Genomic DNA, 18,431 nt, shown 5'->3' with positions numbered 1-18,431 from the left:
CTTGTCTAAAAACAAAATGTGTATTTTGTAGTCCCAGCTCCTGATCTGACCGTGTCCTGCAGTCAAAGGTAAAGGAGGGTGGGACTGCCTGTGTTTCAAATAGTATGGGGTTGTCTCCTGATTTTTGGAGGAAAGAATGGGAGGCTGTTTCTAGTGGCTAAGAGCCTTCTTCGTGTTGTCTGCCAGAGGAAGTCGGTGTAAGAGGAGAGGTGCTGCAGAAGCCCAGGGGGTTAGGGGGACGGTATCAGGAGAGCACCCTCCCTTATAGCTGGGTAGGTCCTAGTGAGAGGAGAGCAGCTTTAATCCATAGGTAGGAGTTTCTGAAAGGAGAAGCAGATAGCTTGACTGTTGACTTAACAGTGGGAGGTGTGGTTTTGGCAGGGCCTGCTGATTAGCACTTGAGTAGGTGAGATATCCGGGGGGGCTGAGCAAATGGATGCAGTGGGGTCTATGCGAGTGTTAATTCCCTCAGGATGGTGCATGCCAACTCGGCCACTAAGAGGCAGAGTTTGAGGGATTAGTCTCCTGGTGCTTCCTGAGCACGTTGACGGGATTTTGTATTTTACTCTCCGTGGGAGGAGAGTGCTTCCCTAGGAGATACATAGGGGCTCATTTTCAAAGCACTTACATTTACAAAGTTCCATAGGTTACTATTTGTAAGTCTGAGTGCTCTGAAAATACACCTCATAATGAGGTGGAGATTGTGGAACAAAAGTTTTGGAAGTCAAGGGTAAGCTAAAGTGTTCAGACCCATGAACTGTGAAGGGATGAAAGGAATCTTGGAGGTATACCTTAACAAAATCTGTGGTGAGGAGATCTATTGGAGGGGGAGCTCCTACTCAGGGCCCCAGAAGAGAAAAATGGAAAGGAGTTTAGAGGGATAGCTTTTTGTCTAAGGACTTGAAATAAGGAAATGTTTTTTTTTTTCTGACTGGGTTGTTAATTGAGTTTGCCCTTTATAATTTATTCTTGTTTTTTTGTTCAAATTTGCCATGTATATGTTTTATGGAATCATCAATAAAGGTATTTTATCTAAAGATACCCTTTGGTGTCCACATGTCTTTATAGAATACAGGATGATTATTATATCTCTGTACCTCATACCAGCATAGATGTATTTGCCTCCTCTGTCCCACCTGGATTCTTGAGATTGGAACACTAGTTATTTGTCGTTTCCAATCGTGTGCCAATGCTTTCCTTTTTTTTTTTTCTTCTATGTAGCACCTCCAGAATTACTCTGTACTCTTAGCAAGAGGCAGGCCTCACTTGGATTTTCAAAAGAAAATTGTCAAAATTCTTGTATGAAAGACTTTAGAATAGAGAATGACGTGGCGACAAAATTTGTCCTGCCCCGTGAGCTCTGTCGGATCCCATCTGCACAAGCCTCATTCTGATTTTACATTTAAATCATTTTATTAAAGTATAAAAACGAAACAATATTCTGTATAACTGTCATTTTATAAATCACAAACAATACAGAACAAGGGTCAACAGTTTATTTATTTATTGTGAACATTTGTATCCCACATATTCTCACCAAAGCAGGCTCTATGTGGCGTATTTTACTAAATATGCCCTCCACTATCAGGAAAACTGATCAAGCCAAATTACTACAGAATGCAACATAGAAAAATCATGCTAACAGGATACCTCGGTCACACACACACAACAAAAATGCCAAATATATAAGAGCTGACCAAAAATGATAAACACATACTAACCTAAAACCACAAAAAGTCACACTACAGAAATAAAAAGATATGCATTTCCTCCTATACAGTGTTAGGAGATGCAACTAGGACATCTGCCCCCCTGGCCAGAGAGAGCCCTAAGCCTATCCCTATCCCCTCCACCTATGTCCAGCATCACTCCTCTGTGTCCCTATGACCCCCCTCCCCCCCACAAGTCCAGCATTCTGCATTCCTGTTCACCCCGATGTCTAGCATCTTCCCTCTGTGTCCATATACCCCCTCCCATGTCTGGCATTGGTCCTCTGTGTCCCTTCCTCCTCTGCAGGCCCAGCACCGCTCTCTCCCTTCCCTCCAGCCCTGCCTTTCTCCCCTCTCTTTAGCTCCCCCTTTGGGTCCAGTAGCCCCCCTCCCTTTCTGTGGATCCACTCCACAAATTCTAGAGTTTGGTTAGGAGCTGACTCCATACCTCTTTGAAATTCTAAGTCATTCAGGATTTTTACTTGTTGCATACATAGACTTTTCTTTAAAAAAAAAAAATTTTTTTTTTTTTTTTTTGAAATATTGGTCTGTGGATACAAAAGGTAAGACCAAGATGACTGCTACCTCTTATTGCCTCTGTAGTGCTCTGCAGAGCTGCACAGATACACACAGGAGACCATTCCTGCAACACAATCCCCGCAACACAAAGTTTATAATCTAGTGGGGATCAAAGGACTTGTTGAACTGGTCCAGAAGACCTGGAGTCAATTCTAGGTTTGGAGTTTTGTTTCTCTACTCATTTTTGGGAATGAAATAGATGTTTTGGAAGATCTGAAAAGTCTTGAGTGACTTTTAGAAAGATGAAACCTCTTTTCCTTTCTTCTTACAGTTTGTGGAGGATTATGAGCCGACCAAAGCTGACAGTTATAGAAAGAAAGTAGTTTTGGATGGCGAAGAGGTGCAGATAGACATCCTTGATACAGCGGGGCAGGAAGACTACGCAGCCATCCGTGACAATTACTTTCGCAGCGGAGAAGGCTTCCTTCTGGTTTTTTCAATCACTGAACATGAATCGTTTACAGCAACAGCAGAATTCAGGTAGGTGATATGCTGTTGCCAGAGTATTTTCTTCGGATAAATGTACTTGGATAAAGTGTTTTTCAACACATCAAATTCCACCCAGTTCCACATGGGAATACATTCACCAAGGCTCAGCTTTATGCTTGAAAGGCAGGTCACGGGACAGAAAAAGGGAAGCATGACATGCATTTCAAGACTGAGTCATCGTACCTCTTCCCCCTCAGCAGCACATGCTGAGAAAACAGATGTTTTCCCAGAGTTGTGATGTCAGCTAAGTTAAGGTGCTTAGGGCATTCAATTATGTAGTACAGAGATCAGCAACTTATTGTTTTGTCTGATGCAAAACAAATGGGCAGTAAGGCTGTTGTGATACCGTGTTGCTGCTCTCTGCCATTTACAGTGCGATGGAAAATGCCAGCATTGTGAGCATTTTCAAGCTTGAGAGCCATATTTGCCTGTTTCAGGCATTGCAAGGTTAGAGCTGGTCTGAGTTCTGCAAATTGCTCACGGTGCTGGCATTTTTTAGGGATTATTGGGCTGGATTAGAGGGCTACATTACTCATGCAGGAGGTGACTGATCTGTTATTTATTTGGTGTCTTTGACTTGCCATGAATGCATATTCAAATTTGATGCTCAGCAGTTGCATGTATAGGAACAAGAATATGACCACGGTCATAGCAACAATGAAAGACGGAAGGACAAGACACGTCGTTAAGCTAAGTACATTTACATAAAACTAATGTAAATTTGAGAAGGAAGAGTTGAGTATAAGAATCTAAACAATTCATACAGACTAGGAGGTTTTTAGCTGATGATGAAGAAGGCCTAGCCCTCCTTTTGCAAGTGAGCAGGTGCTTCTCGAGGCATTTTCCTCCTTAGAATTGTCTCTTGCTTACCTAAACTGGTTTTTGTAGAATTATATGAAGTAAGAACAAGAATAGCCATACTGGGTCAGACCAGTGGCCCATCCAGCCCAGTATCCTAACAGTGACCAATCCAGTTCACAAGTACCTGGCAGAAACCCAAATTGTAGCAACACTCCATGTTACTAATCCCAGGTTCCGCATGTCTGTCTCAATAGCAGACTATGGACTTTCCTATAGAAATTTGTCCAAACATTTTTTTTAACTTGGATAAAGCACGCTAACCACTTATCACATCTTCCGGCAACAAGTTCCAGAGCTTAACTATTTGAGTGAAAAAATATTTTCTCTTATTTGCTTTTAAAAGTATTTCCATGTAACTTCAGTGAGTGTCCTCTAGTTTTTTTTTTTTTTTTGAAAGAGTGAAAAATTGATTTTGTAGACCTCAAATATTTCTCCCCTCACATGGGTTTTTTTCCAAGCTGAAGAGCCCTAACCCTACTGACAACTCTCCCATGCTACTCATCCATGTTGGTACAAATGATACTGCTAAGTATCCTAGTGAACATATCATACGAGACTTCATGGCTTTGGGTCAGAGGGTGAAGCACCTAGGTGCGCAGACAGTGTTCTCGTCTATCCTCCCTGTTGAAGCTAAAGGCCGAATGAGAGAAGCTCGCATTCTGGAAATAAATGCGTGGATGGTGCCGACAAGAGTGCTTTGGTTTCCTAGACCATGGGATGACTTTTCCAAGAGATGGGAGTAACTAGCGAGATAATTAAATTTGCTGATGACACAAAGTTATTCAAAGTCGTTAAATCGCGACAGGATTGTGAAAAATTACAAGAGGACCTTACGAGACTGGGAGACTGGGCGGCTAAATGGCAGATGATGTTTAATGTGAGCAAGTGCAAGGTGATGCATGTGGGAAAAAAGAACCCGAATTATAGCTACGTCATGCAAGGTTCCACGTTAGGAGTTACGGACCAAGAAAGGGATCTGGGTGTCGTCGTCGATAACACACTGAAACCTTCTGCTCAGTGTGCTGCTGCGGCTAAGAAAGCGAATAGAATGTTGGGTATTATCAGGAAAGGTATGGAAAACAGGTGTGAGGATGTTATAATGCCGTTGTATCGCTCCATGGTGCGACCGCACCTTGAGTATTGTGTTCAATTCTGGTCGCCGCATCTCAAGAAAGATATAGTAGAATTGGAAAAGGTGCAGCGAAGGGCGACTAAAATGATAGCGGGGATGGGACGACTTCCCTATGAAGAAAGACTAAGGAGGCTAGGGCTATACAGCTTGGAGAAGAGACGGCTGAGGGGAGACATGATAGAGGTATATAAAATGAGTGGAGTGGAACAGGTGGATGTGAAGCGTCTGTTCACGCTTTCCAAAAATACTAGGACTAGGGGGCATGCGATGAAACTACAGTGTAGTAAATTTAAAACAAATCGGAGAAAATTTTTCTTCACCCAACGTGTAATTAAACTCTGGAATTCGTTGCCGGAGAAAGTGGTGAAGGCGGTTAGCTTAGCAGAGTTTAAAAAGGGGTTGGACGGTTTCCTAAAGGACAAGTCCATAAACCACTACTAAATGGACTTGGAAAACTCCAAAATTCCAGGAATAACATATATAGAATGTTTGTACATTTGGGAATCTCGCCAGGTACCCTTGGCTTGGATTGGCTGCTGTCGTGGACAGGATGCTGGGCTCGATGGACCCTTGGTCTTTTCCCAGTATGGCATTACTTATGTACTTATACTGAGCGATGATGATGGTCATCTATCAAGGAAGGGACGGAGTGTCTTAAGCAACATTCTGGCTAAAGTACTAAAGAGGACTTTAAACAAAAATTGATCGGAATGAGTAAAAAAAAGGTCACAAAGCCATAAATAACTCCAAGGAAGGTAGGGCATCAAATGCCCCTATAGAAGAGGAAAAAAGAGTAACTTCTTGAGAGCCTTGTATACCAATGCCCGCAGTATGGGAAACAACTTCTAGATTTAGAGGCTACGATGATGGAAGCAGACTTGGATTTAGTGGCAGTCACGGAAACATGGTTCACGGAGAACCATGACTGGGATATTGCTATATGTGGCTATAGTCTATTCAGGAAGGACAGATTTGAAAAAAGGGTGGAGGAGTGGCATTATATGCTAAGAATGATAGTAAAGTGATGGAACTGCAGGACACGGGTGCAGAAGAAGCACTGTGGGTTAAACTGGAAAGAGGGAAAGGAAAATGGATCTATATCGGAGTAATATATAGGTCACCCTCACAGAGGAAATGAACAGAGACTTAATTGAAGACATCCACAAGATAGCTAGGAAAGGGGAAGTGTTACTGATAGGTGACTTCTATATTCTGGATGTTGATTGGGGTGTCCCTGCTGCGGGGTCATCTAGAAGCAGAGCTCTTGGATTCCCTACAGGAAGAATTGTTTCAGCAGTGGGTAACGGAACTGATGCGGGATGGAGCTATTCTGGACCTGGTGCTTGCAAATGGAGAGAATGTTTCTGACGTCAAGGTGGGAGACCATTTGGCCTCTAGTGATCATCGAATGGTGTGGTTCAATATTAAAAGAGGGGAGAGGGCTCGTTCGAGATTGAAGGTCCTAGATTTCAAAAGAACTAACTTTGCTGAGGTGGCGGAATTTCTCAAGGAACAGTTAGGATGTTAACAGTTGAAGGAAGTAGAACAGCAATGGACAAGACTGAAAGGAGCTATATTAAAAGCAACTAACCTGTTAGAAAATTACATAAAAGTAAGAGGAAAAGAAGGCCACTCTGGTTAAGGGAAAGGAGGTAAGCCTTCACACGTTATAAAATGACTCAGAAAGATGAAGACGGGTGAGAATACCTGGATAAGTAGAGAAGCTGAAAAAGCTGTCAGGAAAGCAAAGAGGCAAATGGAAGAAAAGATAGCTAATATGGTAAAATTGGGGGATAAGACCTTTTTCAGATATGTAAGTGACAGGAGGAAGTGTCATAATAGCATTGTGAGGATCAAAGCTGAGGGAGAGAAATATGTGGAAGATAATTAAGCAGTTCAACTTTATCCTTATTTCTGCTCTGTGTTCATGGATGAAAGTCCCAGGGTAGGACTGCAGAAAACAATTGCTAAAGGGGATGGATATATGGTAGACCAAGACCCGGAGGACTGTTCGTGAGGAGCTAGCTAAACTAAAAGTAGACGGAGTGATGGGGCCTGATGGGATACACCCAAGGGTGCTCAAGGAACTAAGTTCTGGTGGCTCTGCTGACTGACCTCTTCAATGGTTCCTTAGAGACTGGAGTGGTACTGGAGGACTGGAGAAGGGCGAATATGGTTCCTTTGCACAAGAGTGGAAGTAAGGAGGAGGTCAGGAATTACAGACCTGTCCGTCTGACCTCGGTGGTGAGTAAGCGAGTGGAAACGCTACTAAAGCACAGAATTGTGAGATTTCTCGAACTGAATGGCATGCAGGACCCGAGGCAGTATGGCTTCACTAGTGGCAGGTTGTATCAGACGAATCTGACTGACTTCTTCGACTGGGTGACCAAACAGTTGGACGTGGAAGGGGTGCTAGATGTGGTATACTTAGATTTCAGCAAAGCCTTTGACACAGTTCCGCACAGGCGACTGATAAATAAATTGAGTGCCCTCAGTATGGGACCTAGAGCAACTGGTTTAAAAATTGGTCGAATGGAAGGCGACAGAGGGTAGTAGTGGTAAATGGAGCTTGCTCTGAAGAAAAGGATGTTGTCAGTAGAGTACCGCAGGGATTGGTCCTTGGGCCAGCTCTTTTTAATGTCTTTGTGAACAATATTGTGGAAGGGCTGTCTGGTAAGGTTTGTCTCTTTTGTGGATGATACCAAACTCTGCAAACCCTGTAGGTCTCCAAACTTTTGTGGATGTGGACACCCTGGAGGGTGTGAATGACATGAGGAAGAACCTAGCGAAGCTTGAGGAATGGACCGATATTTGGCAACTAAGATTTAATGCTAAAAAATGCAGGGTCACAAGAATCCGAGGGAATGGTACAATATAGGGGGTGAAGTGTTTCTGTGTACAAAGGAAGAGCGGGACTTGGGTGTGATTGTGTCTGATGACCTTAAAGTTTCCAAACAGGTAGAAAAAGTGATGGTCAAATCCAGAAGGGTGCTAGGGTGCATAAAGAGAGTGATGACCAGCAGGAAAAAGGAGATGATAATGCCCTTGTATAAGTCTCTGGTTTGGCCCCATTTAGAGTACTGTGTGCAGTTCTGGAGACTGCACCTACGGAAAGATATCGACAGGATGGAGTCGGTCCAGAGGGTGGCTACAAAATTAGTAAGCGGTCTTGAACACAAAAAATATAGGGACAGGCTTATGAACCTCAACATGTATATGCTGGGAGAGAGGAGATATGAGTCGTTTAAATATCTCAAGGGCATTAATGTACAGGAAGTGAGCCTTTTTCAACTAAAGGAAAACTCTGGAACTAGGGGGCATGCGATGAAGGTAAGAGGGAATAGGCTTAGGAGTAATCTAAGAAAGTATTATTTCATGGAAAGGATGGTGGAAGCATGGAATGGTCTCCTGGTGGAGGTTGTGGAGTCAAGGATTATGTCAGAATGTAAGAAGGCATGGGATAAGCACGTGGGATCGCTTAGGAAAAGGAAGAGTAGAGGTTACAGAGGATGGGCAGACTGGATGGGCCATTTGGCCTTTATCTGCCGTCGTGTTTCTATGTTTCTAACCTCTTTAGCCTTTCCTCATATTGGAACAGTTCAATTCCCTTTATCATTTTGATCGCTCTTCTTTGAATCTTTTCTAATTCCGCTATATCTATTTTTGAGAGAGAGCGACCAGAATTGATTGCAATGCTCAAGGTGATGTCGCACTGTGGAGCTATAGAGGCATTATAGTATTCTTGATCTCCTTTACCATCCCTTTCTTAATAATTTCTAAAGTCCTAGCATCCTGTTTGCTTTTTTGTCCACAGCTACTACAACTGGGCAGAAGATTTCAGTGTACTATCTACAATAACACTTAGATTTTTTTCTTGGGTGCTGACTCCCAAGTTAGACCCTAGATTCAGGTAACTATGATTTGGATTATTCTTTGCAGTGTGCATCACTCTGCATTTGTCTACATTGAATTTCATCTTCTATTTGCATGCCCAGTCTTTCAATTTCCTAAGGTCTTCCTGCAATTTTTTACAGTCCACATGTGTTTTAACAACTTTGAATAGTTTTGTCTCATTTGCATATTTAATCACCTCGCTTGTCGTTCCAATTTCCAGATAATGTATAAATATTTTAAATAGTACCCGTCTCAGTACAGATCTTTGCGACGCTCCACTATTCACTCTCTTCCATTGAGAAAAATGGCCTTTTAACACTACCCTCTGTTTTCTGTCAATAACCAATTCTAATCTACAACAGAACATTCCACTGCTTTGTCTGGAACAGAAGTCAGGCTTACCGGTCTGTAATTTCCTGCATCAGCCAGGAACCCTTTTTAAAAAATCGGCGTTACATTGACCACCCTCCAATCTTCAGGTACTAAGGATGATTTTAATGACTGGTTACAGATCAAACAGTAGATCAGAAATTTCATGTTTGAGTTCTTTCAGTACTCTAGGGTGCATGCCATCCAATGGTCCAGGTGATTTACTAGTTTTTAATTTGTCGATTTGGCTCAGTACGTCTTCCAGGTTTATTGAGATTTCTCTCAGTTCCTCCACATTGTCACCCTTGAAAACCATTTCTGGTTCACGTAGATCCTCCTTACATCTTCCGTAAAGACCGAAGCAACTGCTATGGCCTGAGTGCCCCTTTGTTCCTTCATGATCTAATAGTCTCATGGATTCCCTCACAGGCTTTCTGCTTCTGATGTACCTGAAATAGTTGTTACTATGAGTTTTTGCCTCTGTGGCAAGTTTTCTCTTCATATTTTCTTTTAGTCTTCTTTATCAGTGCTTTTGCAACTAACTTGGCATTGCTTATCTTGCTTCTTATATACTTCATTCGGGTCCTTTTTCCAGTCTTTGAAAGATGTCCTTTTGGCTCTAATAGCTTCTTTCACTTCACCTGGTGGTTGATGATTGCATTAAAAATATTTAAACATTAAAGCTCTATCTCCTTTTTAAATATTAGTGCCAGCAGCCTGGTTCCATCCCGGTTAAGGTGGAATCTATCCTTTCGGAACAGGCTTCTTTTCCCCCCAGAATGCTTGGAGCTCTGCCTGCCTCTTGGGTCCTGCACATGAAAACAGGAGCATTTCTGGAAATGCTACCCTGGAGGATCTGGATTTTAGCTTTCTACCTAAGAGTCTAAATTTGGCTTCCAGAACCTCCCTTCCACATTTGGTCTATCATCTTCTCACTAGCAGGCAAGTGACCAAGTGATCCTCGCATCCACCAGCCACCCAACTATCTACATGTCTGATGATCAAATTACCAACTACAATAGCTGTCCTAACCCCTCTCTCATGGGCAGACACTCCTGGTCACTCATTCTTGGTGTGTGAGGCTATTCTTCTTGGAGTAGTGGCCTAGTGGTTAGGGTAGTGGACTTTGGTCCTGGGGAACTGAGGAACTGAGTTCGATTCCCACTTCAGACACAGGCAGCTCCTTGTGACTCTGGGCAAGTCACTTAACCCTCCATTGCTCCATGTAAGCCGCATTGAGCCTGCCATGAGTGGGAAAGCGCAGGGTACAAATGTAACAAAAATAAAATAGCTACTATTGGAGATTCTACATGGAATGTTGCTATTCCACTAGCAACATTCCATGTAGAAGGCTGCGCAGGACGTATGTGCAGGACGTCAGACTCGCAGAAGCCTGCGCAGCCACATTGGTGAGCTGCAAGGGCCGACTTTTACATGGAATGTTGCTAGTGGAATAGCAACATTCCATGTAGAATCTCAAATAGTAGCAACTCTTTGGTCCTGAGGAACTGAGTTCGATTCCCACTTCAGGCACCGGCAGCTCCTTGTGACTCTGGGCAAGTCACTTAACCCTCCATTGCCCCATGTAAGCCGCATTGAGCCTGCCATGAGTGGGAAAGCGCAGGGTACAAATGTAACAAAAATAAAATAGCTACTATTGGAGATTCTACATGGAATGTTGCTATTCCACTAGCAACATTCCATGTAGAAGGCTGCGCAGGCTTCTGTTTCTGTGCGTCTGATGTCCTGCACGTATGTGCAGGACGTCAGACTCGCAGAAGCCTGCGCGGCCACATTGGTGATCTGCAAGGGCCGACTTCTACATGGAATGTTGCTAGTAGGACTCTGGGCAAGTCACTTAACCCTCCATTGCCCCATGTAAGCCGCATTGAGCCTGCCATGAGTGGGAAAGCGCGGGGTACAAATGTAACAAAAATAAATAAAAAATGTATCCCCTGTTGAACAGGTCCTGGCTACAGGATTACTTCTATTTCACCAGAGTGATGCTCTCCTTTAAGGAGACCTCCCTCCTTCAAGGCAGCACAGGAGCAGGCCAGACTGGCGGTGGGACTTCTCTACAGTGTCCCTGTAGGTCTCCTTTATAAATTGACTATAAATGAAGATTTAACTAGGCCTTGCTGTGTCTTCTTAACTGTTAATGTTTAGAGTTTAATACTCAATGTTTAGAAGGCTTGCAGCTTTTACACGTGTGAATACCCTAACTGGGTAAATAGTGGTTTTTGGAAAGCTCTTAATACATGTAAAAAGTGCTACATACCAATGTTTCTAAGGGGCATGTGTGACGTTCCAGTTTTACAGTGGCAATACATACATAATTTTATTAAAAAGTATGGATATCTGTATTCATGCTTTCAGTGAGGCAGGCGTTGTCAGGTAACTGCATTCTTGGATCTGTGGAATTGCACTTACCTCTCTGGAGTTTAGACTCCCCTCCAATATTTACTATGGCGTGTGCCTGACTCTTTAGACTGTGCCTAAACCATCAGTTTTGTAAAGTTTGGCGTTCATGCATGCAAGTGCTGACATTACACACGTAGGTTGCAAAGTTGGAAATAACGTGTCATACCCCAAGTGGTACCACTTTCAATGTCTCTTACTGAGTGGCTGTTCTGCTGCACTTGCCAGCATTTGAAATTGTATTCTTGCATGTTTTTATATGTGTTTTATGAAAGGCTCTTTATTAAAATAAAAAAAAATATGGACATCCAAGCTGGGACATTCATACTTTTCCAATTGCCCATCTAGATGCTGTTCAGGGAGCGCTGCTTTCCTTATTAGTGATGGTCTGCGGTGTCTCTAGCATAGGCCCACTACAAAAGCAAAATATTTTGTTTCTGTTGCCTTTGAATATGCAGCATGCATGCACTGGAGAAAGTTTCATCCTGTTTTGGTAGGCAGGCTGTATGGGAAGGTGGTATGCTGTGAGTTAGATGCATTATGCATTCAGGTGTCCATTTAAAATCTAGAAAAACAATAAATTGTATTGTTCCTTGTCATGCAGTTGTTGCCTTCCATGCTATATCTGATTATCCAAGGACAAACAGGATAGCATTTTGTCACAACGTGGGTGATGTTACCAACGAAGCCTGGTGTGGGGAGCGCTATTCCAGTTTAGAGTTTCTGAAAGCTTTTGAGTGACTCACCTGCCGCTGTCGCACAGGACTGCTTCAGCCTCCCATTTTTCTGCAGAGCCAATCCGGGTGCATGTCGCTGGAGCTTGTGTCCAGCATTATTTTAAAAATTTCAACTAGAGGACGTGAGTTGAAGTTTCAGGGTTGTAGTTGCAGGAGTAACGTTAGGAAGTGCATGTATGGAGAGGGTAGAGGATGCCTGGAATACCCTCCCGATGGAGCTGGTAAGAATAAGAATGATATATAAAAACGGGGAGGGGGGGGGTTCTGTTTTTGTTTTAAATACCTTCTCCTGTTTTTGGTACTCATTGATCCATCCCTACATTCCTTCCTGTTTTACTTTTGCACGGCTGTAAGGGTTGTTTCGTTTGTTTGTTTGTTTTTTGGGGGGGGGGACGGGACGGGACAAAAACAGTGACAGAATTCAAAAACATGGGATAAAGAAAGGATCCCTATATAGAAGGAATCGCAGCAAAACTTAAATGACCTTTACACAACAAGGCATCCAGGGGTGTAACCTACACAGAGCGACGTCCCTTCATCTCTGAGCACTCTAGAACCCTTATCCACACTCTTATCACCTCTCGTCTTGATTATTGTAACCTGCTTCTCACCGGTCTCTCTCCTCTTCAATCATTCCAAAACTGTGCTGTGCGACTCATTTTCCGCCAAAGTTGCTATGCTCACATTAGCCCCCTCCTTAAATCACTTCACTGGCTCCCTATCCGTTTCCGTATTCAGTTCAAACTTCTCTTATTGACCTATAAGTGTATTCACTCTGCTGCTCCCCAGTACCTCTCCACTCTCGTTTCTCCCTACGCCCCCCCCCCTCGAGTACTCCGTTCTGTAGATAAATCTCTCTTATCCGTCCCCTTCTCCTTTATGGCTAACTCTAGACTCCGTTCCTTTTGTCTTGCTGCACCCCACGCCTGGAGTAGACTTCCTGAGCCTGTGCGTCTAGCCCTGTCTTTGGCCGTTTTCAAGTCCAAACTTAAAGCCCACCTCTTTACCACTGCTTTCGACTCCTAACCACTACTCACTTGCCCTGTCCTTCAACCTCACCTATTATTCCCTTACCCTTAATTGTTCTGTCTGTTTATCTGTCTTATCTAGATTGTAAGCTCTTTGAGCGGGGAATGTCTTTTTTTGTGTATGGTGTACAGCGCAGCGTATGCCTTGTAGCGCTATAGAAATGATAAATAGTAAAGCCTAAACTCTAAGGCACAGAGGGGTGGGACCTCCATAGGGAGGCAGGCACAACCACCCTGTCGGGCAGATTAGATGAACCGTACCAGCTTCTATTTGCCATCATTTACTAAGTTACCAACAGAACCTGACACAGGAAATGCTAGTCCAGCTTTAGAGTTCTAGAAGCTTTTTGATATAGGTTCACTGTTTTCATCTCCACCACCTCCTGCGGGAGGGCATTCCAAGTATCCACTACAATTTTTTTTTCATGGAGAGAGTGGTGGATACTTGGAATTCCCTCCCGCGGGAGGTGGTGGAGATGAAAACAGTAACAGAATTCAAACATGCATGGGATAAACATAAAGGAATCCTGTTCAGAAGGAATGGATCCTCAGAAGCTTAGTGGAGATTGGGTGGCAGAGCCTGTGGTGGGAGGCGGGGCTAGTGGTTTGGAGGTTGGGCTAGTGCTGGGCAGACTTCTATGGTCTGTGTCCTAAAATGGCAGATACAAATCAAGGTCAGGTATACATATAAAGTAGCACATATGAGTTTATCTTGTTGGGCAGACTGGATGGCACGTACAGGTCTTTCTCTGCCGTCATCTACTATGTTACTGTGTGCTGTCTCACTCCTCTGGACTTATTCCTGCACAGAGATCTTCATTCACTATTACTACTTATTTCTACAGTGCTGTACACTAAACACACATATGACAGTACCTGCTCAACGGAGCTTACAATCTAATCAAGACAGACAACAGGACAAATAAGGGGATTAGGGAATTCTCCGAGGACAAGTAGGCTAATATTATCACAGTTGGATAATGCGACGCCTCGTTGCCCGGTCCGGAGCTTGTATTGTCTTATCTACTTGGCCTCAAATCATGTTCGAGAGCTTTCACTTCTTCTCCTGACTTGCTTCTATCCAGTATGCAGGGCCTCTTAAATCCATTTGACATTCAACTGTCCTTTCCAGGCAACGAGGAGAGGGAGTCTACAGAAATTCCATTTGACTTTTCTCTGCTGCTGTCCAAGAATGAGCCTCTATATGAGAATATTTCATATCCAAAGCTCATCAAGATAGCTAAAGAAATTTCTATTGCTGCTTCAGCAGCTCCTGCTCACGCTGTCTCCTGTGTCAAAATGGCTTCCGAGACCTCCAGCGGTAGTCTTGTGAGACTGCTGCTGGAAGTCGTGGCAGCCATTTTGAGATTGGAGCCGGTCTGAGCAGGAGTGAGTGGGGCTCGTTTCTTCCACCAATGACATGGTATTCCTGGGAGAGTGGTTGCTGCCTATAAGTGGGTCCGGGATGGGGGTTCTTTCTTGTTGGGGGCTGGGGCAAGGTTAGTTTCATTTTCGACTTCAGTTTCTGCCGATCCCTTGTGGCCAATTTGGCTGAAAATGAAAATCCTGGTTTTGGTCGGGTTCTAATTGCTAGTTTTGCAGATTGGGGTATTGGACATTCAGGCACAGAGGTTATAAATTGTAGTACTTTTTGGCAAAATTGAATTTATGGACAGGCTCACAGTATATGTATATAAGTGCCCTCATCTTGGCACCTTCAGCATTTATTAGAGATTATGTTACATTTGTAGATCCTAGAAGATATAAAGTATGATTTGTGAGTTAAAGGAGGTTACTTATGAGTCACTGTACCTTACAAAGTTTTCTTAATTGTAAGATTGCCATTGCTTATCTTCAGATTGAGACCTCAGCTAGTGCAGTGGATTTTTTGGTATAAAGTTCTATATTCGTACCAAGTTTTGATTGTAGATATTTGTATGAGGCAGAGTCGGGGAGAAGGTGTCACTAGTAATATCTGTATAAACCTGGACTTTACAGCAGCAAACCCTGGCTTAAGTTAGGCGCAGGTGTTCATTTATCAAGTACAGATATAATATAAGTAATGTGACTGGATCACGTTATCCAGAATGAGAAAACAAGGGCACCCAGGCTATAAATTAAGAAAGAAACAGCAGTGGTATGTGGGCGTAGTGAAAATTTGTAAAGCGGCCTCCTCCTGTATGGGGCCCTTAAGGAATCTAGAAATACAGTGGTGGAAATAAGTATTTGATCCCTTGCTGATTTTGTAAGTTTGCCCACTGACAAAGACATGAGCAGCCCATAATTGAAGGGTAGGTTATTGGTAACAGTGAGAGATAGCACATCACAAATTAAATCCGGAAAATCACATTGTGGAAAGTATATATGAATTTATTTGCATTCTGCAGAGGGAAATAAGTATTTAATCCCTCTGGCAAACAAGACCTAATACTTGGTGGCAAAACCCTTGTTGGCAAGCACAGCGGTCAGACGTCTTCTGTAGTTGATGATGAGGTTTGCACACATGTCAGGAGGAATTTTGGTCCACTCCTCTTTGCAGATCATCTCTAAATCATTAAGAGTTCTGGGCTGTCGCTTGGCAACTCGCAGCTTCAGCTCCCTCCATAAGTTTTCAATGGGATTAAGGTCTGGTGACTGGCTAGGCCACTCCATGACCCTAATGTGCTTCTTCCTGAGCCACTCCTTTGTTGCCTTGGCTGTATGTTTTGGGTCATTGTCGTGCTGGAAGACCCAGCCACGACCCATTTTTAAGGCCCTGGCGGAGGGAAGGAGGTTGTCACTCAGAATTGTACGGTACATGGCCCCATCCATTCTCCCATTGATGCGGTGAAGTAGTCCTGTGCCCTTAGCAGAGAAACACCCCCAAAACATAACATTTCCACCTCCATGCTTGACAGTGGGGACGGTGTTCTTTGGGTCATAGGCAGCATTTCTCTTCCTCCAAACACGGCGAGTTGAGTTCATGCCAAAGAGCTCAATTTTTGTCTCATCTGACCACAGCACCTTCTCCCAATCACTCTCGGCATCATCCAGGTGTTCACTGGCAAACTTCAGACGGGCCGTCACATGTGCCTTCCGGAGCAGGGGGACCTTGCGGGCACTGCAGGATTGCAATCCGTTATGTCGTAATGTGTTACCAATGGTTTTCGTGGTGACAGTGGTCCCAGCTGCCTTGAGATCATTGACAAGTTCCCCCCTTGTAGTTGTAGGCTGATTTCTAACCTTCCTCATGATCAAGGATACCCCACGAGGTGAGATTTTGCGTGGAGCCCCAGATCTTTGTCGATTGACAGTCATTTTGTACTTCTTCCATTTTCTTACTATGGCACCAACAGTTGTCTCCTTCTCGCCCAGCGTCTTACTGATGGTTTTGTAGCCCATTCCAGCCTTGTGCAGTTGTATGATCTTGTCCCTGACATCCTTAGACAGCTCCTTGCTCTTGGCCATTTTGTAGAGGTTAGAGTCTGACTGATTCACTGAGTCTGTGGACAGGTGTCTTTAATACAGGTGACCATTGCCGACAGCTGTCTGTCATGCAGGTAACGAGTTGATTTGGAGCATCTACCTGGTCTGTAGGGGCCAGATCTCTTACTGGTTGGTGGGGGATCAAATACTTATTTCCCTCTGCAGAATGCAAATAAATTCATATACTTTCCACAATGTGATTTTCCGGATTTAATTTGTGATGTGCTATCTCTCACTGTTACCAATAACCTACCAATTATGGGCTGCTCATGTCTTTGTCAGTGGGCAAACTTACAAAATCAGCAAGGGATCAAATACTTATTTCCACCACTGTACATCTTGTCTCAGAATAATTAGGACATAGAAAGGAAGTCAACATTCTGAAAAGTGTGGCTATTAAATAACCTTTAGTTCTTTTTCAGTGTAGGGATTCATGGTTTTTCGTCTTCACTTTTTGTCTATATTCCTTTTTCTTTATATTTTTTTTTTCCTGCCCTTACCTAATATACCGCTAAATTCCTCAAATGGGTCAAAAGCACTGTGCAACACTAATACTTATTAAGTAATCACAAATATAGTTTGCACTGATCTCTGACCAGTTTTTCTTTCACCCTTCTCTCCCTTTTGCATCCGCTTTGGCATCGTATCTTAGTGCTGGAATTTTTTTTTTTCTTCTTCCTTGCTTTTCTTTTCTGGTTACCGACGAGATTAATTTGTGATGCCGGCCCAACTTACCTCAGCCATGGCTTAAACCATCTTTGATTTCCCTCCCTAAGGTTGTAAGCATTTGTTACAAACGCACGCTTTCTCTTCCAGCCAAATTCTCCCCCGTACCCATCCTTCGTCCATCTCTTGTCTCTTGTAACTCAGAAGAATGGATACGTCTGGAGGTAATCCTGGCTGGAACCTCAGAGACAAGGGCTGGATAAACCAAAGCATAAAGGAGGAAGTGGTGGAGGGGGGGGGGGGGGGTTGAGCAGGGTGGAAGAGGTATGGGGAGAAAAATGATTTATGGAAATTGTTTGACTAATTGTAGTTTGGAATGTTACGGGAGCCACTGGCTCCAGCGTGCTGTTAAATTGATTGTTTAATAAAAATTTATAAATTAAAAAAGAAATGTGTTCTCTTCTTCCAGCCCCACCTCTCGTGCCATTTGCCTATTGCTCCTTTTCTCTGCTTTATCTTCATTCTCTCACTTTGTGTCCCTATACCTCATTCACGTACTCCCGGGCTTCTTGTTTTCTTGATCCTTTTCTTCCTCTTCAATCCCTTTAATCCCCTCACTTTCTCTTTCATTTGTCACATATAGAACGCTCCGCTAGGGATATACTATTTGCATGTAACATACTAAAATTCCCCCACCATTTTTCATTGTGGTTTTTTTTTTTTTTTTTTAATTCATTTTGAAATGAAACAAGCATATTTCATTTTGTGTTTTTGTTTGAGTGAATGCACACATAGCGCTCTCTTCACTCAAGCTGTTTTTTCCTATGCTGAGAAACTTTGACCCCTCTTTCCTGGAGATTACGCTTTTCTTTATCATTGTTTCCAAGTTCAGCTCTCCTTAACTATTTTTGAAAAATGTGATCATAGCTTCCTGGATCAGTGGGTTGTGTGTTTGGCCTGGCTGTAACTTTTTTTTTTTTTCTTCCTTTTTGCTTCCAGGTCGATCAGAAATGGTGCTGTGAACCCCAGCACAGACAGAGTCTCCTTTTTACACACCTATACTGGTGTTTTCCTTACATTTAAC

At 43.3% G+C, this 18,431-nt stretch overlaps 1 protein-coding gene across 1 annotated transcript in view; it reads left to right on the top strand.

The window, feature by feature from the left end:
* RALB (RAS like proto-oncogene B) overlaps positions 1–18,431 on the top strand; it is a 44,538-nt gene that overhangs the window by 14,020 nt on the left and 12,087 nt on the right. The window contains exon 3 of the mRNA XM_030210079.1: positions 2,560–2,768. Coding sequence (XP_030065939.1) covers positions 2,560–2,768 — 209 coding nt within the window. The remainder of the gene's footprint in view (positions 1–2,559; positions 2,769–18,431) is intronic.

The sequence above is a fragment of the Microcaecilia unicolor genome, chromosome 7 (assembly GCF_901765095.1).
Source record: "Microcaecilia unicolor chromosome 7, aMicUni1.1, whole genome shotgun sequence".
Lineage (NCBI taxonomy): Eukaryota > Metazoa > Chordata > Amphibia > Gymnophiona > Siphonopidae > Microcaecilia > Microcaecilia unicolor.
The sequence above is the reverse complement of the archived record's forward strand: the minus strand, read 5'-3'. Positions and strand labels throughout refer to the sequence as shown.